This window comes from Opisthocomus hoazin, chromosome 5 (genome assembly GCF_030867145.1).
Source record: "Opisthocomus hoazin isolate bOpiHoa1 chromosome 5, bOpiHoa1.hap1, whole genome shotgun sequence".
Taxonomy (NCBI): Eukaryota; Metazoa; Chordata; class Aves; order Opisthocomiformes; family Opisthocomidae; genus Opisthocomus; species Opisthocomus hoazin.
The window spans coordinates 43,136,694-43,153,273 of NC_134418.1; the positions used below are offsets into that span (position 1 = coordinate 43,136,694).

A 16,580-nucleotide genomic window follows, 5' to 3' on the forward strand; every position below is an offset into this window, starting at 1 on the left:
AAAGTCTGCTCTCCTAAAGTCCATGGTAGTAAGCTTGCTGCACACCTAACTCGCTGCCCTAAGGTTCTTAAACTCCACCATTTCGTGGTCACTGCAGCCAAGGCTGCCGTTGACTTTCACATTCCCCACCAGCCCGTCCTTGTCAGTGAGAACAACGTCCAACATCGCACCTCTCCTCGTGGTCTCCTCTATCACTTGGAGGAGGAAGTTGTCCTCAACGCATTCCAGGAACCTCCTGGGTTGTCTGTGCCCTGCTGTGTTGTCCCTCCAACAGATGTTAGGGTGGTTGAAGTCCCCCATGAGGAGCAGGGCTTTTGAACATGAGGCTTCTTCTATCTGCCTATAGAGGGCCTCATCCGCTCGCTCGTCCTGGTCAGGTGGCCTGCAGCAGACTCCCACTGTAATGTTGCCAGTCCCTGCTCTGCCTTTGATCTTGACCCATAAGCTCTCCGTGGGCTCCTCATCCCTAGTCGGAGCTCCATGCACTCCAGCTGATCTTTGACACAGAGGGTGACACCTCCTCCTCGTCTCCCCTGTCTGTCTTGCCTAAAGAGCCTGTATCCTCCCATCCCAATACTCCAGTCATAGGAGCTGTCCCACCACGTCTCCGTGATGCCGATGATCTCACAGCCCTGCAGATGTGCGCACATCTCTAGCTCCTCTTGTTTATTCCCCATGTTACGTTCATTTGCATAAAGGCACTTGAGCTGAGCCCCCCATGAAGCTGCACCGTTGCTGCTGCACAGCCCCCTGTTCCATAGCCTCACACCACACACCGTCCACTAGCAGCTGAGTTGCCACCCCCAGGCAACTGGTTTTATCCCCTCCCCACTTCAAATCTAGTTTAAAGCCCTATCAATGAGCCGTGCTAAATACTGAGCTAGGATCCTCTTCCCCTTTTGTGACAGGCGTACCCCATCTGTTGCCAGCATGCCTGCTGCCATGTAAACGGAGCCATGATCAAAGAACCCCAAATTTTGCCTTTGACACCAGGCTTGGAGCCAGGTATTGATCTGTTGACTCTTCCTGTTTCTTCCCTCATCTTTCCCTGCAGTTGGAGGGATAGAGGAGAACACTACTTGTGCTCCTGATCCCTTCACCTGTTGCCCCAGAGCCCTGAAGTCCCTTTTGATTTCCTGTACGCTTTTTGTCCTAACCTCATCACTGCCAACCTGAACAACTAAGAGCGGGTAATAATCAGAAGGCCGTACCAGACCAGGGAGTTTCCTAGTGATATCTCTCACCCGGGCCCCAGGGAGGCAGCAAACTTCTCCGTGGGATGGGTCCGGTCGGCATATCGGACCCTCTGTTCCTCTAAGAAGGGAATCACCTATGACAATTATCCTTCTTTTTTTCTTCGTGGAGGCACTCATGATGCATGGGGCTGACTGCCTAGTTCTGGGCAACCCCGTGCGTGGGCCTTCGTCCGCCTCACCAATTGCCTGGCCCTCCGGTTCCAGAGCTTCATACCTATTGCGTAGGGGCACCTGGGATGGAGAGGGAGGCCGGGAGGGGATTCACCTGCCACCTCGAGCAGGGACCCGTTACCATTCCCCCCTCTCTCAGGTCCTCTCCTTCTGCCTGGTGGTGAGAGGGCAGGGGATCTACTGCTTCTTGTGGAACGTCCATCCTCTGCACTTGTTTCGGAGATGGCAGGGCATGGCTCCACCAGTCTATTTCCCTGTTGCACTCCCTGATGCTCCTTAACCTTTCTACCTCCTCTTTGAGCTCTGCCACCAGGATGAGCAGAAGTGTGCTGGGTGTTTGATATACATCCCATAAACTTAACGGAGTTCCATCACATAACCACCTAGCCATAAAACTGCTGTACTTAATGAGAACCCAGGTGCCACGGTGCACTATTGGGGTGGGGGCAGTTGTGCTTGCCCTTTGCTCCCCAACACTGAAATATTGTGCATGGAACTGAATGGCAAGAAGGCTGTGATTCATTGAGAAGTTGTGTTTTTTTTGATTACCAAGCCCCACTTGAGCCTGGTTGAGAGCACTTATTACAGAGCAGGCAGCAGAATTTGGCTGCTGGAAACCAGTCCTGTGTGCGTCACACAATAACATCAGTCTCATCTTTGTCACAAAGACTTTAAGTCTCCATCTCAAAACAGAAACAAGTCAACAAGTCAGACGACCCAATATATGAACATCCTTCTGACACATCCTTGTCACTATTACCTGATATTCTGGTCTTGTCTGAAAAATACTAAGAGCCAGACTATGATATTTCATTAACTAGGCCTTGTCTAGCCTTTCCCTTACTATCTGCCAGACCAGAGAGAAACTAAATTCACATAGAAAGTGTTGAGAAACTACCTTGATTTAAGCAGCACCAGGGAAAATAGAATTAAGCTGTTATTTATGCGATGTATTTTTTCTTTTGTAAGTTCCCAGACAAGCTGAAAACTTACGTCTTACTAACAAAACCAGACCCCATTCAGACGCTTTTTAATATTTTACTGCCCATTTTCCTTCTAAGGAGACCGTGTTAAAGGCATACTTTAGATTCTGCATACTAGTTCATTAGAGAGTTAGCTATTCATTATAACCATTTACAGCAAACTACCATCAGCTTTTATGTGTACTAAAAGAGTATTCACGGACCACAAACATGAACAAGCTCTTCTTGTGTGGGGCGTTGTACAAACAGAATGTTTTTGCCATTCACAGTTCTGAATCAAAGTCCAGGAATGTGAATGCTTCTGAATCCTCTCTCAAAATCTGGTCCTTGGAGTTAGTTTCCAACCTGACTGCCCCCTTTCTGATCCTTCATTTGTGAATAATGACTTCAGGGTCAGACCTTAAACTCTTCTGTTTCAAAATATGTTAAGCTTTACACTGAAAGAAAATCTCCATGTAGTATCACCCAAGGGGCAAATTCTGCTGTGGCAATCAGTCCTTATGTATGACAGTTGTTCTAATTTTGTTCAAGTCAGCAGTTTAAACTGCTTTGTCCTGTAAATTACAGCAGTCACAAATTATTCTTGCATAAAAAAATGAATGTCCACATGGACTTTGCTGGTGAAAGATAAACCGAACACAGCAGTATTCTTCCCTTGTTCTTCTGCTGTTATTCTCACAGCCTTGCACCTGTAGCCCGGGAAACTGATTGCCACTGGCACAGAATTCGTCCCTTCCTTCCCCCTTTTCCTCCCCTCTCCACTAACAATGCACCAAATTTTCCCTGCAGCAGAGCAAGTGTACTGCTCATTCATATACTGGGTTAGGACTGTATTCCCTTTTGGAACGGGAATTGGTGAAAACATATTTTTACTATCATACTACTCTATCATCTCATTACAGCTGTAGGTTCTTTCTGCTTTTCTGTCTTACATTGTCACGAGAAAAGGTGGTTCCCAGGTGACACAGAAGATAAAATCCGTAAGCATGCAAAAGGAGACAAAGTATTTTTTAAAGACTGTCCCTTTTATTACTAAGAGACAAAATTTCTAGGCTGACTGCTAACAGCTTGTTAACTTACTATCATAATAACCCTTAGTTCCTGGTGCTTTCTAAAGGTTATCAAGAACCTTGCAGATGATTAACATCTCACTGAATATATCACAGTAGAACAGCTAAACATACTAATATACAAAGTAAATGACACAACAAGCTTTTAATCGTAGTACTAATAATACAGAAGATGAGCCACATTTTTTCATATACCGAAAAAGAAGGTGTATTTACTACATTTCAGCCAACCATGGAGAACTTACCTTTCACTGTGATAATGGATCATATAATAAATCTAGTTATCAACAACAACATAAAAATAAAAGCACAGAAGCAACCCTTATTTACTTCCCAAGGTCTAGCATCCAGCAAGATGGCAGAGACAAAATAGCAGCCACAGCCTGCCACGTCACCTTTTTAATAGTCTTCATTCTGAAAGATATTGATTCTCCTCTGTTACACTGAATAACTCTCTACAGATCAACAGTTATGTGAAAAGGGACCCACCTGGTTCTGAAATGAAAGCTGTATTAAGACTAGGAACAGTAGGAACAATTAATTTATGGGCATTGCAGACTTTTTACTGTTGTATCGCAGCTTTTCTTAAATACTTGCTCCTAGCAGTGACGAGACCCGTGGGTGGGCTTCCACCACCTCCTCAGGAGGGAACCCACTCTCGGCATCATGCACAATCTGCCCTCTGGGCAAGGCCACCATAATGAAAAATGAAAAATGAATAACAAACAAAAAAGTCAGAAACATAAAAAATAGACATCACATTTATTTAAATAAAACCATACACACAGTGTACAATGGACATGGCTTACAGACAGCAATGAAACAAAAAAGCTAAATCCTGAAATATAAAGAGAGTTGAATTGCTATAGTTGTGCTTCATTTTTCTGAACAAACACACACTAAGGACTGAAGTCCTGTTAATGTCACTTAGACATAGCCCCGTGTGCTCCAGCGTGAGAGACAGGAACATTACAAGGAACAGCTACACAAAATGAAAACAAGTACCAAAGTAACTTGGGATTTTAGAAATTTTGAAGTCAGACCATTTGTAAACAAAACAGAAGTGCTGAAAATTGTTAAAGTACTTTGCATGCATGGAAAGAACACAAAACACCACTGCCAATAGCTGGAGATCTAAGTAAGAGCAGTATGGTCCAAATCTCACCAAACCCCACAGGTCCAGAGCGCTCTGTTATCACAGCCAGATTTCTACCATAACTCTCCCTGTCAGCACACAAACCCCACGCTTTATGTTTCAGCTCTTTGGAATGGTTCACAAGTGTCCTCTATTTTAATTATTCTGAAGTATTAGGTTTCATGTTTATTTGAGCAAATGCAAGTTTTTAATCTTGGATGATGAGTATCATGTTGAAATTAATCGTCTTATCACTTATTTGGTAGATGCTATGACAGAAAGAGAAAATAAATGTTTGAGTGCTGCAGAGGGTAAGCTGAATGCTCTGGCAATACAACAGTTCAATGTGTTGCGTGACTAAGGAAAAAAAGCAATGTTCAAGAGACTGAAGTCTGGGAATTTTCTTTTTTTTTCCCTTTTTGCTTTAAAAAAATACTTGTGTGATTTTTTTGTTTAAAACATGCAGTTTACAAGGCAAGCTTGTGTTTCGAAAGACGGTAAATTATTTTAAAGCACTTTGACTGTACACACCTGCTTTTAAGCTGCAAATAATTGAAAAGCAAGATGCAAATTCATGTCTCATGGCATTGCCTTTACAGTACACTTATTTACAATAAAAAAGCATAAATATAGATATTAATGGTTTCAAGTTTACAACATAGCCAACTGACACAATATACGTTTAAGACTGTTAACTGATTACATGCATTAATTCAAGCAAGTAATTTTGCTGCATAGTTTTTAATGCAATTTCTTTATTTATTACACCAGTTGAAGTTCAGTGCATTTTCTGCTTTTTATAAGTGGACCATAGGATTTCCTGGAACTTGTGTTTAAACTATAAATAAGAATAAGCTTATGTTCTGAAGATCATGATAGGCATATTGTACATTGGGCTTCAAAATTATATGTTGCACTTCTTTACACCTAAATGAGTAGTGATAATTTAGAATACCATTACATTTTATTTCATTGCAAATAAGTGAATTTTCATCAGGACTGATTGATTTAGACACAGAAAATGTTCGTTAATTTCCTTATTTCACTTACGTAATCCCAAAATTCAGACAGTACAAAAATTAACATTGCAAAGGACTTCATTAAGGCTCTTTCTCAGTTAATATTTTGCTTCAGCTGTCCTCTGAACTTATTTTTTCTTTATAACACACACATTGCTAGCATTCCCTCAAAATACACAGATTCACACAGACAAAAATCTGATAACGTAATTAAAAATTTCTGTTTCCTAATTGCTCCATAAAAGCCAAAGTTTAAACACTGACAAGAACATACTTTAAATATCCTAAAAGAAGACTTCAGAAAAACAGACCTGCCTGCTTAATAATGTCAGGCCTATGCGTGTCATGTAGTATAGCAGTATTAAAATAATCTCTGAGGAAAAAATTACTTTAACTTTCCTTTCCTTATATTTTTAGACATTTTATACTAGCTCTCCATTTAGATACTAGTCTGTGATACAAAACCACCATATAAGCATATAACACATTGTACAAATATTCAAAGCTAGAAGCCTTTATTTCAGGATTCCTCAAGGCAGATCCTGATGACTTTATTTCTACAAATAATATCTTCTATGAGTACGACAGGATTTGGCTTTAGATGCCAGCTATATTTTTGAATGTTTATCTTCTAGCCCTTCAGAATTGCTCTCCCCTCAAAGCAAATTTTGTACCTTACAGAAATTTTAAGAGAGCAGATATGGAACATCTTCTGTGAATCCACCACCAAGGTCAGTATGTTTCCCTTAACACTTTGCAAAACAAAGGGCGTAGCTTGCTCATAAAAATTCATTTGTGTAATTCTACTCCTCTGATATTAACAGTGAACTACAAGGATATGTACAAGACCTCAGGGATCATTTAACTTCTCTGTTAGGAATTCAAACAATGCACAAGGCTTGAAGCAGCTTCTACAAAGAGTAAATGCACTCCAGGTAACGTAGCCATCAACCTGCAGCAAAACCCCCTTTGTTTCTTCATACAAGGCAAACCAGAAAAAACACTAGTTTTGAATCCATGCTTAGCTGACAACCCCGTTTTAATGACATAGCCTTTGCATATATGGGCTGCCGTAATGCACAGTAGGCAATGACCAAAAGAAGGAAAAATTTGAGCCTGTTTCAGTACTGAATCAACAAGGCTCTTCCACTAGACTTGGAACCATATCACTGGATTTTACAAGGTTCTCATGACCTACAAAAAGATGTTCCAATCAAAAAATTGGCTTGAAAAAGTTCAGCCTTATTTAGCACAAAACCCAGAGTACTCTTCTATAATGGCTCAAGCCCAATGAAGTTTCACTGCAGCACCCTGATGTGGGTTTTGGGGTTTTTCTGAATTATCTTTAACAAGTAACAAATTATTTAATTTCACAAGAACATATTGGGAGTGGCTGTGTAAACAAAAAGGACAGTAATCTAATGCCATTGTTTCTTCTCCCCCTCCTCCAAAAACATGGCTTCAATGTGGAAAACATCTTAAATACAAAAGTAACATGATAGTCACAACCGCAATTTAGAACCCAAGTGGGATTAAGATGCTGAGGTGAGATCTTGAAAGATTTTCCTGATAAGAAGTAAATCTATAGAATTTCATATTTTGAACTTGACAGAATACCCATGGGACTAAGATAAAGAACTATAGGAATCTATAGGGCCCACCACGAATCACTGTAGGAAGGCCAGCATTCTCTTTTATACTTCTGTGGGATTATTTCAGAGGTGCATGAGGAATTTATTACTATTTCTAAACTGCACACTTAGGGTATTTTTAAGCTAACAATAAACATGGCATGAGGGCTAGTGTGGCAGTCTGACAGAACAAAACATTACTTTTTTAGTAAGATTTACGTTCCATAAATCCACAAAAAAAGTTTTGTACAGATCAGCTATGTTATACTTAGAGACTCAAACACAAATTTGTGCACACGTCCACCCACCCAATGAGCAGTGCCCACTTCTACTGGTACACGACAGAAAAAATCAAGGCATTATATTTCCATCTGCTTGAGCTTATCTATGATGCAATGCCAACCCTTCTGACATCTATTGCGGAAGTAATACATTCCAGAACAACAAAGAAGTCATTTGTGAAACCACATTACATAATAGAAATAAACCACAAATGCATCAAAATACTATTTAAATGACCTACTTTGGAAAAAAGTTCTAATTAGTTGGGTAAATATATTGCATAAGTGAATTCCTGGCTTCACTGAAGTCAATGAATATTGGAACGAGAATCTCTCCCTGATGTTCTCCTATGAGCCCCAAAGCCTTATCTTGCAAATATATAAGATGGCTTTAATGTTATTCACACAATGGATCATTTCCATGTAATCACCCAGTTAGAGTTTGCAGAATCAGGCTTTTAAATATATATTTTTGCTAATATAATTACAGATTTATATTCAGTAATGGGCATTAAAGGATTAAAAAGAACAAATTATAACTCACGGTGCATCAAGATTTCTTTGACTTCCATAGGAGCAGGCAAACATTAACTTCTTTATCCATCACAATTATAATTTCCTACAGATGCTTACATTCCTAGTGCTGTTTCATTAGGATAAAATTCTCACACTTCTACTGCAGATATTTTTTTCTTAAAATGAATGCATTACATAAAGGTCAGTAACCAGTGAATACTTGGGGTTTTTTAATTGTGTTTCTCTCGGAGGCACAAGGAGGCAATAAATAGATACAATTAGAAAACACAAATGTTCTTTGCAAGACAAATTTCAGGACTAACACAAGCTGGCAGAAGCACTGACATTCATTTTTATAGCTGATAGTTCTTCATTCTAGAGTGTCTACATGCAGCATTACAAATTTGATATAAATCAGCTGCAGTGGCTAACTAGTCCTAGTACAGCAGGTTACTCATAATTATAACATTTATCTTAGGCTGTGTAAAAATATACATGTTTTTATAGCCTAAAGATACATCAGCTCCCGTATATACAACTCACTTTCCCTACCACTAAAGAAAATTTAGTTTTAAGGGTTTACAGTAAATGGGAATATGACAGGTCAAATTCAGGTCACCTTACTTGAAGAATTAATCCACCTGATTTCAATGTGATTTATGTGAAAGTGAAATAAGTGGTATTTGGCTGTGGCACAGAAAGCCAAGAATGATACATCCAAATGAACTGCAAGGAATCAGAACGGAATTACTGAAATTACATGCTGTAATTACTAAAAACATATTATGAAGTTACCATGCTTAAGTAAAGAAGCTAAACGTAATTACCAAAATTATATTTAGCCCAGGTATTAGCATTAGGATCTTTCATAAACACTTCTCTGAAGCATTTAATCATTAGTGATCAAGACCTTGGTGCTACACTGGTTCCAGAAAACACCATTTCCAGCAGTAAGAGACCCCCTAAATCAAATCTCAGGTTTTGATTCAGAGTCGGAATACCACCTTCCAGACTGCTAACCTCAGTTCCTACAGCAGTTGACATATCCCTTTCTAATCTTCAATCAAACAATCCAAAAAACTAATTCCAGCTGGCTTATGAATCATACTAAGCTTCAACTTCACAAAGAAAAGTTGAATATATTTGGTTTTGAGAATATTCAATCCATTGGTTTTTCATGATATTTTATTTCATAGTGACTAACTGGAGTTATTTTAATGTAAAATGATAAAACCTGATAAAAATAACACCTCAACTGGTTACACATTCCCAATTAATAAGTCATACACAGTGATTTTTATCTTCACTAATTAGCATGATGTATATTCCTGATTACGTTTTTGTTAAGCTTAGGTGTCAGCTTTTCCATATGTCCCTTCTGGAGGTCTGTAGTACTTTGGGAAAGCCATCAGCTGTATCATGTTGAATGCATACTTTCTGCATTTGACATTCTTCAGTACATTCTCTATGCGGCATCCTTCTCTAGTGAAAGGGGGGAAAAAGTACAACTTCATGAAACACAGAATAAATAAATATGCTTTATTTGTTCATTGCAGAGTTTCAGCAACAGTTGAAGTAAAAATAACAAAGATTCAGTTCTACATTTTTGTTTTCCACAAGTGATGATACATCTTACAAAATTAAATCCAAGGCCAGGCCCAGTACAGTTATTGCCCTCAGAAATAGGTGATAAAGATTCCCCCCCCCAATATATTTGCCCTTGAGGTTTCAAGTTTAGTAAAAAAAATTTAAATACTTTAATGATACACTTTGTTCTAATTCCAGAAATATATCTGCCTTTTAGATCGTCTCATACTTTTTTTCAAATTGTTTGCTATATGCGCGAGAGTACATGTTGCCCTAAAAATTCTAGGAATAAGGCATTTTATTAAGTCTGGCCCTAAAGATTTGTGATGAAAAGTTTCACCTCTGCTGCATTTCCTGTGTCTTCAGCTTTGCAATGAAAAAAAAGAGAGAATGGCTTTTCAAACAACCCAATCCAACTCTCTACTTTATAAAGGAAGGATTTGTTCACATACAGTACAAAAGTCACAAGTGCCAAAGTGGTGCATCAAGACATAAACAAGACTTTGTTAAAAAGAATATAAAAGTGTCTTGAAAGCAAAAGCAACTAAAGCAACAGTTACAAACAGGTTAATTTCATTACAAAACAGAACATACTCTATTCCATTTAGTTACTTGACAAAAAAGGGTTAGCTGTAGCAAAGTAATAATTATTTGTTAAACAAAAAAGATCCGATCAACTAGTAACAATGGAAATAACACAATGAAAGTTGAGTCTCACAAACCACCGCTCTGTAATATTTGACTAGGGGTTAGTTTGTGTTGTGCAAATTCATTTTTAATCGTTTTTTGTCAGACTAATTACTTTGGAAAGAGGGGTTCAAGCATTCAGGATTCCACATCATCTTCTATACAGTGACAGCATTGTAAGCGGGCTTTCTTTGAGCTAATTACAGTGGGAAAGCTTCACCATGAACAGAAAGAGCAAATCAATTCACTCAATGCATAGTGTACATCTTAGAAGTTCAGAAAAAAAGTAACAAAAACAGTACATTTCAGACATTTGTATCTTAAAGACGAATCCTTGGGGTCTGAGACTGTAGAAATATTACAGCATAATTCCTTTTTCTAAAGTTAGTTTGTTGCTGTTTGTAGAAAAGAAAGGAACACAAGTGAAGTTCATTGATATTTGGCTAATAGCAAAGCAAGACTTAAAATAAGCCACACAACCAGCAAGTGTGAGCTGACAAGCAGCAAGGCGACAGGATAGAAGTGTCGAGAAGTTGGCTTGTTATCAGTTAGACAGCCTGTTTCGGGATCATCCGATTCATTCAGTGCTCCCTGGGTCTGTCTGCTGTTAAACAGGGGAAGTTAGGAACAAATAGAACAGCATTTAAACAGCAAAGAAAGCCAACATGTAGGTATTTTGACAAAGTGAAACTATATAGTCATTTCAATGAAACAGATTTATGCTAAGTACTTCCAACAGATTTACTGTGTTCTACAGCTGACGTGGGAAGCACGATGACTACGTGGCTAATATGTTATTAGGCCTGTTAGGCGCCTCGGAGTAGTATTCGCAAGTTAACATTAAAAAACTTACAAGGTGAACTATATTGTCACTAAAATGAACACACATGCTGAACAGAAATGAAATAAGAAAGTTAAAAAAAAGTTAAGGAAGCAAAGAAAAAAAAGATCACAAATGTGTCACAATGCAACGCTGACGAAATAGTCTCCATGGTGTTCATAGGCTTTTCAGCCCTGTTTCACTATCTATTAGGAAATATATAGGCAGAAATAGAAAGGGCACATACTCTTTTTGAAAGAATTAACAACTATTCCAAAACAGTTTTAAATTATGATAAATTGACTTCTTCAAAAATTAATCACTGCTGGTGACTCAGTTTTGAAGTCAAAAGCAGTTCTTTTTATTTAAAGACTCACACCTACATTCCTGCAAGGAAATTAGCTTCTACCTTGTTCAGTCAACTCAGCTAGGAGCTAATCTGCTTATGGCAAAGTTCTACTGAATCACCATAGGTTGCGTGGTCACTTTCCTACCAGAGAAGCAGGGATACTTTCAGATCACTGCCAGTCTTCTCTACTGTAGTCTCGGCAGCTTCTCTACAAGCAGAATTATGCATACTTCAACTATACCTCTTCAACCCCTCTGAACCCCTCTGAACTTATCTTTATTTGCATACACTCAGGAGTCCTGTTTAGGAACTTCTCTGGGGAGTAAGGATTCTTTGGGGAGTAAGATTTTTATTTTTCTATTTACTATGAATATTCTGGGATGAAAAGACAACTTGCTATTTTTCTCTGTGGACTTCAGAATATCCAAGTACATCACACTACAAGACAGTGCTTTTTCAGAAGCACATGTCCCAATATGCTTTTTTTCCCCAAGAAAGAACGTGCTGGCAGACCTTAAAGAGGCTGTAGGACAGTAAAGGTAGTATCACACAGCCCCAGGTAAAATAAGAAGGGTACATCAAAGACAGCAGCAGTCACTTCATGTTACAGAAAGCCTGCCTTTCTGACTTATGTCTTAAAAGGCAATGTTGAGTTTCTTGAGCTTGGATAGCAAGAGGGGTCCAAGAACTGCATTTACAGGTGGAATCCTAGGAAAGGGGCTGATGAAAACCATTCCTTGCAAAATTTTTCTTTTAAAGTACCCTTGCAGAACAAGTTCTTAATTTCTTTATTTACTTTGAACATACAATCTGTATGTTACACTAATCAAGAGGACACCCATACTATTTTAAGTAGCAAAATAGAAGATAAAAAATAAAACCCCTAAGATTTGAATACAGGTCAAAGCAATTACTGGTGTCAGTGTGTCTGCTGTTTTTAGTCTACAGTTTTCAAGTGTCTGTGGACAGAACTTCGGGCAGAACTCAAACAGTATTTTAGACAAAATCATCTCAAACTGTCAAGGAACAAAGCTAACTGAATGCTATGCTGACTTTGTCAACACCATGGCTTACACTGGAATAAATAATCCTGTGTTCTGTATCAGACCACTCCAGTTAACGCCTTTGTCCTAGAGTCCACCCCTAAAACTTCCTTCCTCTTCTGCTCACAGCGATAATGTTACCATTTGTGATCAGTTGCGCAGACTAACTGTATTGCTCTTTGTTATTTTTCTCCTTTATCATGTATTTCTACATACTTTTAAAAACATGCTGCTTGCTGTTTTTCCTTTTCCGTTCTTAATCTCCACAGGATCCTACAAGTCTGCTTCTGACCCTTTTGCACTGTCCCCTCACCTCTTTTCTACTCTTTGAGGTGAGCCCGCTGGTTTCAGCTTACCCCATTATGCCCACAATTGAGAGTTCTAGACCAACCCTCATAGTCCCATCTATTCCTTCCCAGTCACAGAGCCCGGGGGATTTTGGACTGTCCTTCTGGGTGTCTTCCACCACAGACTTCATATGTGCACCTATGGCAGGGAGGATGAAGAGACCAAACTATTTTTTCTCTGGAAAGATCCATCTGGGCAGCAAGAAAGCTCAGTAAGTCTGCACAGCCACTGCATCAGCTGCTGTCAGGTACTTCACTTTGGAGAGCCTTAGCTTTGCATGCCAATAGCTTATTCTAAGCAGGCAAGCGTGTAACTCAGCAGGTTGCCCCTACAGGGATGAACCCTCATACTTCTGCGTCGTGCCTTGTTCTGGTTTGCTCCATATCTCATCGACAGTGTGACTGCCTTTTAGCTATGTTGCTAGGAGTCCCATAAGCATCAGTGAGATTTATGCAGATGTAATGATAGAAATACAGATAAAAGCCATTTGTTCTATTATTTTTTTCCAATGGAGAAGCCTACAGTACATTTGCTCTTTGATATGCTGAAAAGAATGATCAGTGTCTTTCAACATAAGAAGTCCTATCTTCCCCCCCAGGAAAACCACAGTGAACAGATGATGCACAGGGACTTCTGTTCCACAAATTAGTCACATCATTCTATGCATGATTCAGTAAGTCATCCTGAAAATAAAGCAAGAGGACCCAACTCCATTATTAGCTACCTAAGAACAGGCTGAGCGGAATACCTAAACATGCTTTTAATTTAAGACGAATATTTGATCACCGTCAGATGCCTTGCTAAGCTCTGCTAATACTTTTCAATGCACTGAGGTGACAATGTCTTCTAACACATCTTAAAGCGTTCTCCACAGTGACTAATGTATCTAGTTAAACAAAGCGAGGCCCTACATCCAACTGTCAGCAGCATGACAACACCGCTTCCCCTGGCTCATCAAAATCTGTAGAAGTTTTACTGCAAGCAGCACGAATCCAGCTAGTGCCGTGACAGCTGGATTTATTTGGCTTCTGACTAACACTCAGCACAATGAGAATGGAGCGATATCTGACCCCATTATGGTGTGAAGGTACAGCCTTAGTTTTGGATGTTCTCTCCATCACAAACCGTACTCTAACAGCTCTGAAGTCACACAGTCTGAAGGGAAGGAAGACAACTGAAAATATCCAGTGAGTTTTTACTACACGCACACATACAATTTTAAGGGGAATAATGAAAGCTTCTAAATCTGTAACATCCGCGGTAACGAACACCTCTCTAACCTATAGTACTATTTTCATTCATTTACTTTCAAAGTGTTCATTTGAGGATTACGACATAGCAGAAATGCATCACAACAGCCAAGGGTGCTGTAAGTTTAATGACGATATAACATTTCAGTCTGCCTTCTATCTCACTTGGTGTTTTATCATCTTAAACTCCTATTGGGATAATGCTGCATGCCTACCAGATGAGACAAAGGCAAAACAGCGGGTATTTTCTGTTGCTTTTAAATTCAGATGACAAATTGTTTGAGCCTCTAAGCAGTGGAGCAGAGACAATGCAGACAGCGTGGGGAAAGAAGCAGCCTCTCAAGAGTCCTTACAAAGTCAAGCACACGTACAAGGGCACACTCTGCTTCTGATTTTCAGTCACACTGACTTTCCTGTGCAAGGTTTTTGGAGGAGACATATTTTACACTTTGGGATATATGCTTCTCTTGTTCGAGCTTTTCCAGCTCCAGCTATTAATGATAAAGGAAATGCTAAATTGTCCTAAAGCAGTGCTTCAGGTAGACTAGATAGACAGCTTTCTATCAACACAAGGATCCCATGTGCTAGCAGTGACTTCAGCCTGAATTCATGTCTTACAACACGCTTGCTTTGGGGGAATTTTCCTTTTTTGCAGGCAGACTCAAGCAAGCAGTTTCTGGGCCTGCTGGGTTTTTCTTGTCAAACTCCAGTGCTGACACAGGAAATGGCAAAAGTGAGATGTTTCTTGTTAATCCCATCCAACAACAGCAGGACAGACGTTTCTTCAGATAGAAGGGATTGCTAACAACTCTTGATCTTACATAATTTTGCTTACTTACCTATTCCTTTTACTTAAGACTATCACAGTCCAGAACTTGTAAGAAGCAATTTCTCTTAAGAATGTTTTGGTCCCTCTCAAAGATTTTAAACAGTAATACTGTCTGCTTAGTTTTTTTGGTTTTTTTTAAGAAGTTTTTGGAGTGAAAGCAGCTTAATTTCTACATTATACATATTACTGTGACTCACTGATGCTTCAGAGAAAAATCAACTGTTTCAAAATGCAGCACTACAGTTCTAGAAGGCAGCCTTAACTTTTTCAAAGGGGAAAGATGGGATCCTTGTGAACATCTCCTGGCCATTACAAAGATGCTGCATTGTAACATCTGGAAGAATAAAACGTGATTCGGAAGGAAATAAATAGATATCAGCCTAGTCCTGGAGGATTGCTGAATCAGAGCAGAACTCAGACAAAACATATCAAGGAATATGGGGCAACAACCCTTTATGTTGAAAGATAAAGTTAATACAATAAAACCTCCAACTATTTGTAAAAAATAAAAAACGTTTCTGCATTGTTTCAAAATGGAAGATATAGGAAGGGATCCATCAGAGACATTTTCTGTATCAATGATCTTCACAATAATTATTTTTCTGATGCATACTGTTGTCAATAACTTACAAATTTTTCCTCAAATCTAGATGGTATTAAAGATGCTAGAAATCAATTTCTGCTGCTTATGTGATCCCATAATCTCTACTCTGGCTTATCACAAACAATTGGTATTACTGAAACAGATGAGCAGTCTCAGATCTACGAATACTGATGGATTCAGTCAGGCATTTGAGACAGCTCCTATTTAAACACACACCAACAATACAAAAAATGGAATATGTTTATCAAATTACCACACTAACGCCTCCTCTCTTTGTTTTATCTTTTGTACTGCAACTTTTTCCCCCTATTCTTTTTGCTTTTGCCAGCATCCTCTATTTTGCCACTCCTTTTCTCTCTCCCTCGTTTGGCTACAACCCATTACTTTTCCAATGCTGTTATTTAGGAAATGAAAAGGATCATGTAACATGAGGCTTGTCCACTGAGTTTGACCAAGCAGGAGATTCATGATGTAATCATGATGATATGGCATGTAGATCTTGAAAAAACAGTTAATATCCAGTAATTCAGTTTTTGTACTCTCAAAACTCTATCATGCTACTATAGGTTCTCAGTCTATCCAGAGAAAAAGATTCCATTTTGAAGAGCTGGCCAGAAACAGCAGAGTACTGGAGGCTCAGCTATGGCCATGGTATAATTTTTAAACACCATTATGGACAAGTCACGGTTCAGTAAAGAGTAACAGATTAATCAACACACTATCTTGCAGCAGTACTTAATGAGAGGCAAGGAGACACTTGGTCTTACATTCACACAACCACATCCAGGAAAACGCTGTTGTCTTATGTGATCACACTGACAGACACAGATACTTTGGAAAGAATGGTGAAGTAAAAATTCAATTTACACAGTTACTCTCATTCCCTCTGCTGTGTACATGTTCTCATTAAAGTCAAACTAATTATAAATGTCCAAATTTCCCACCAAGTTTTATCAGCTTAGCTGTTTTTGAATTTCCCAGGGCAAGTGAAAGAGAGGTAT

General features: G+C 39.1%; 1 protein-coding gene across 6 annotated transcripts in view; it reads right to left on the minus strand.

Moving 5' to 3' along the window:
• Window positions 1-4,245: 4,245 nt before the first annotated feature.
• INPP4B (inositol polyphosphate-4-phosphatase type II B) overlaps window positions 4,246-16,580 on the minus strand; it is a 346,018-nt gene continuing 333,683 nt past the window's right edge. For 4 of the 6 annotated variants that reach the window (XM_075421033.1, XM_075421032.1, XM_075421030.1 and 1 more), the window contains one exon: window positions 9,666-10,940. In XM_075421033.1, coding sequence (XP_075277148.1) covers window positions 10,766-10,940 — 175 coding nt within the window. In that variant the 3' untranslated portion in view covers window positions 9,666-10,765. Of the gene's footprint in view, window positions 9,545-9,665; window positions 10,941-16,580 lie in introns of those variants that run through there. The other 2 variants (XM_075421031.1, XM_075421029.1) reach the window with 2 other exon arrangements.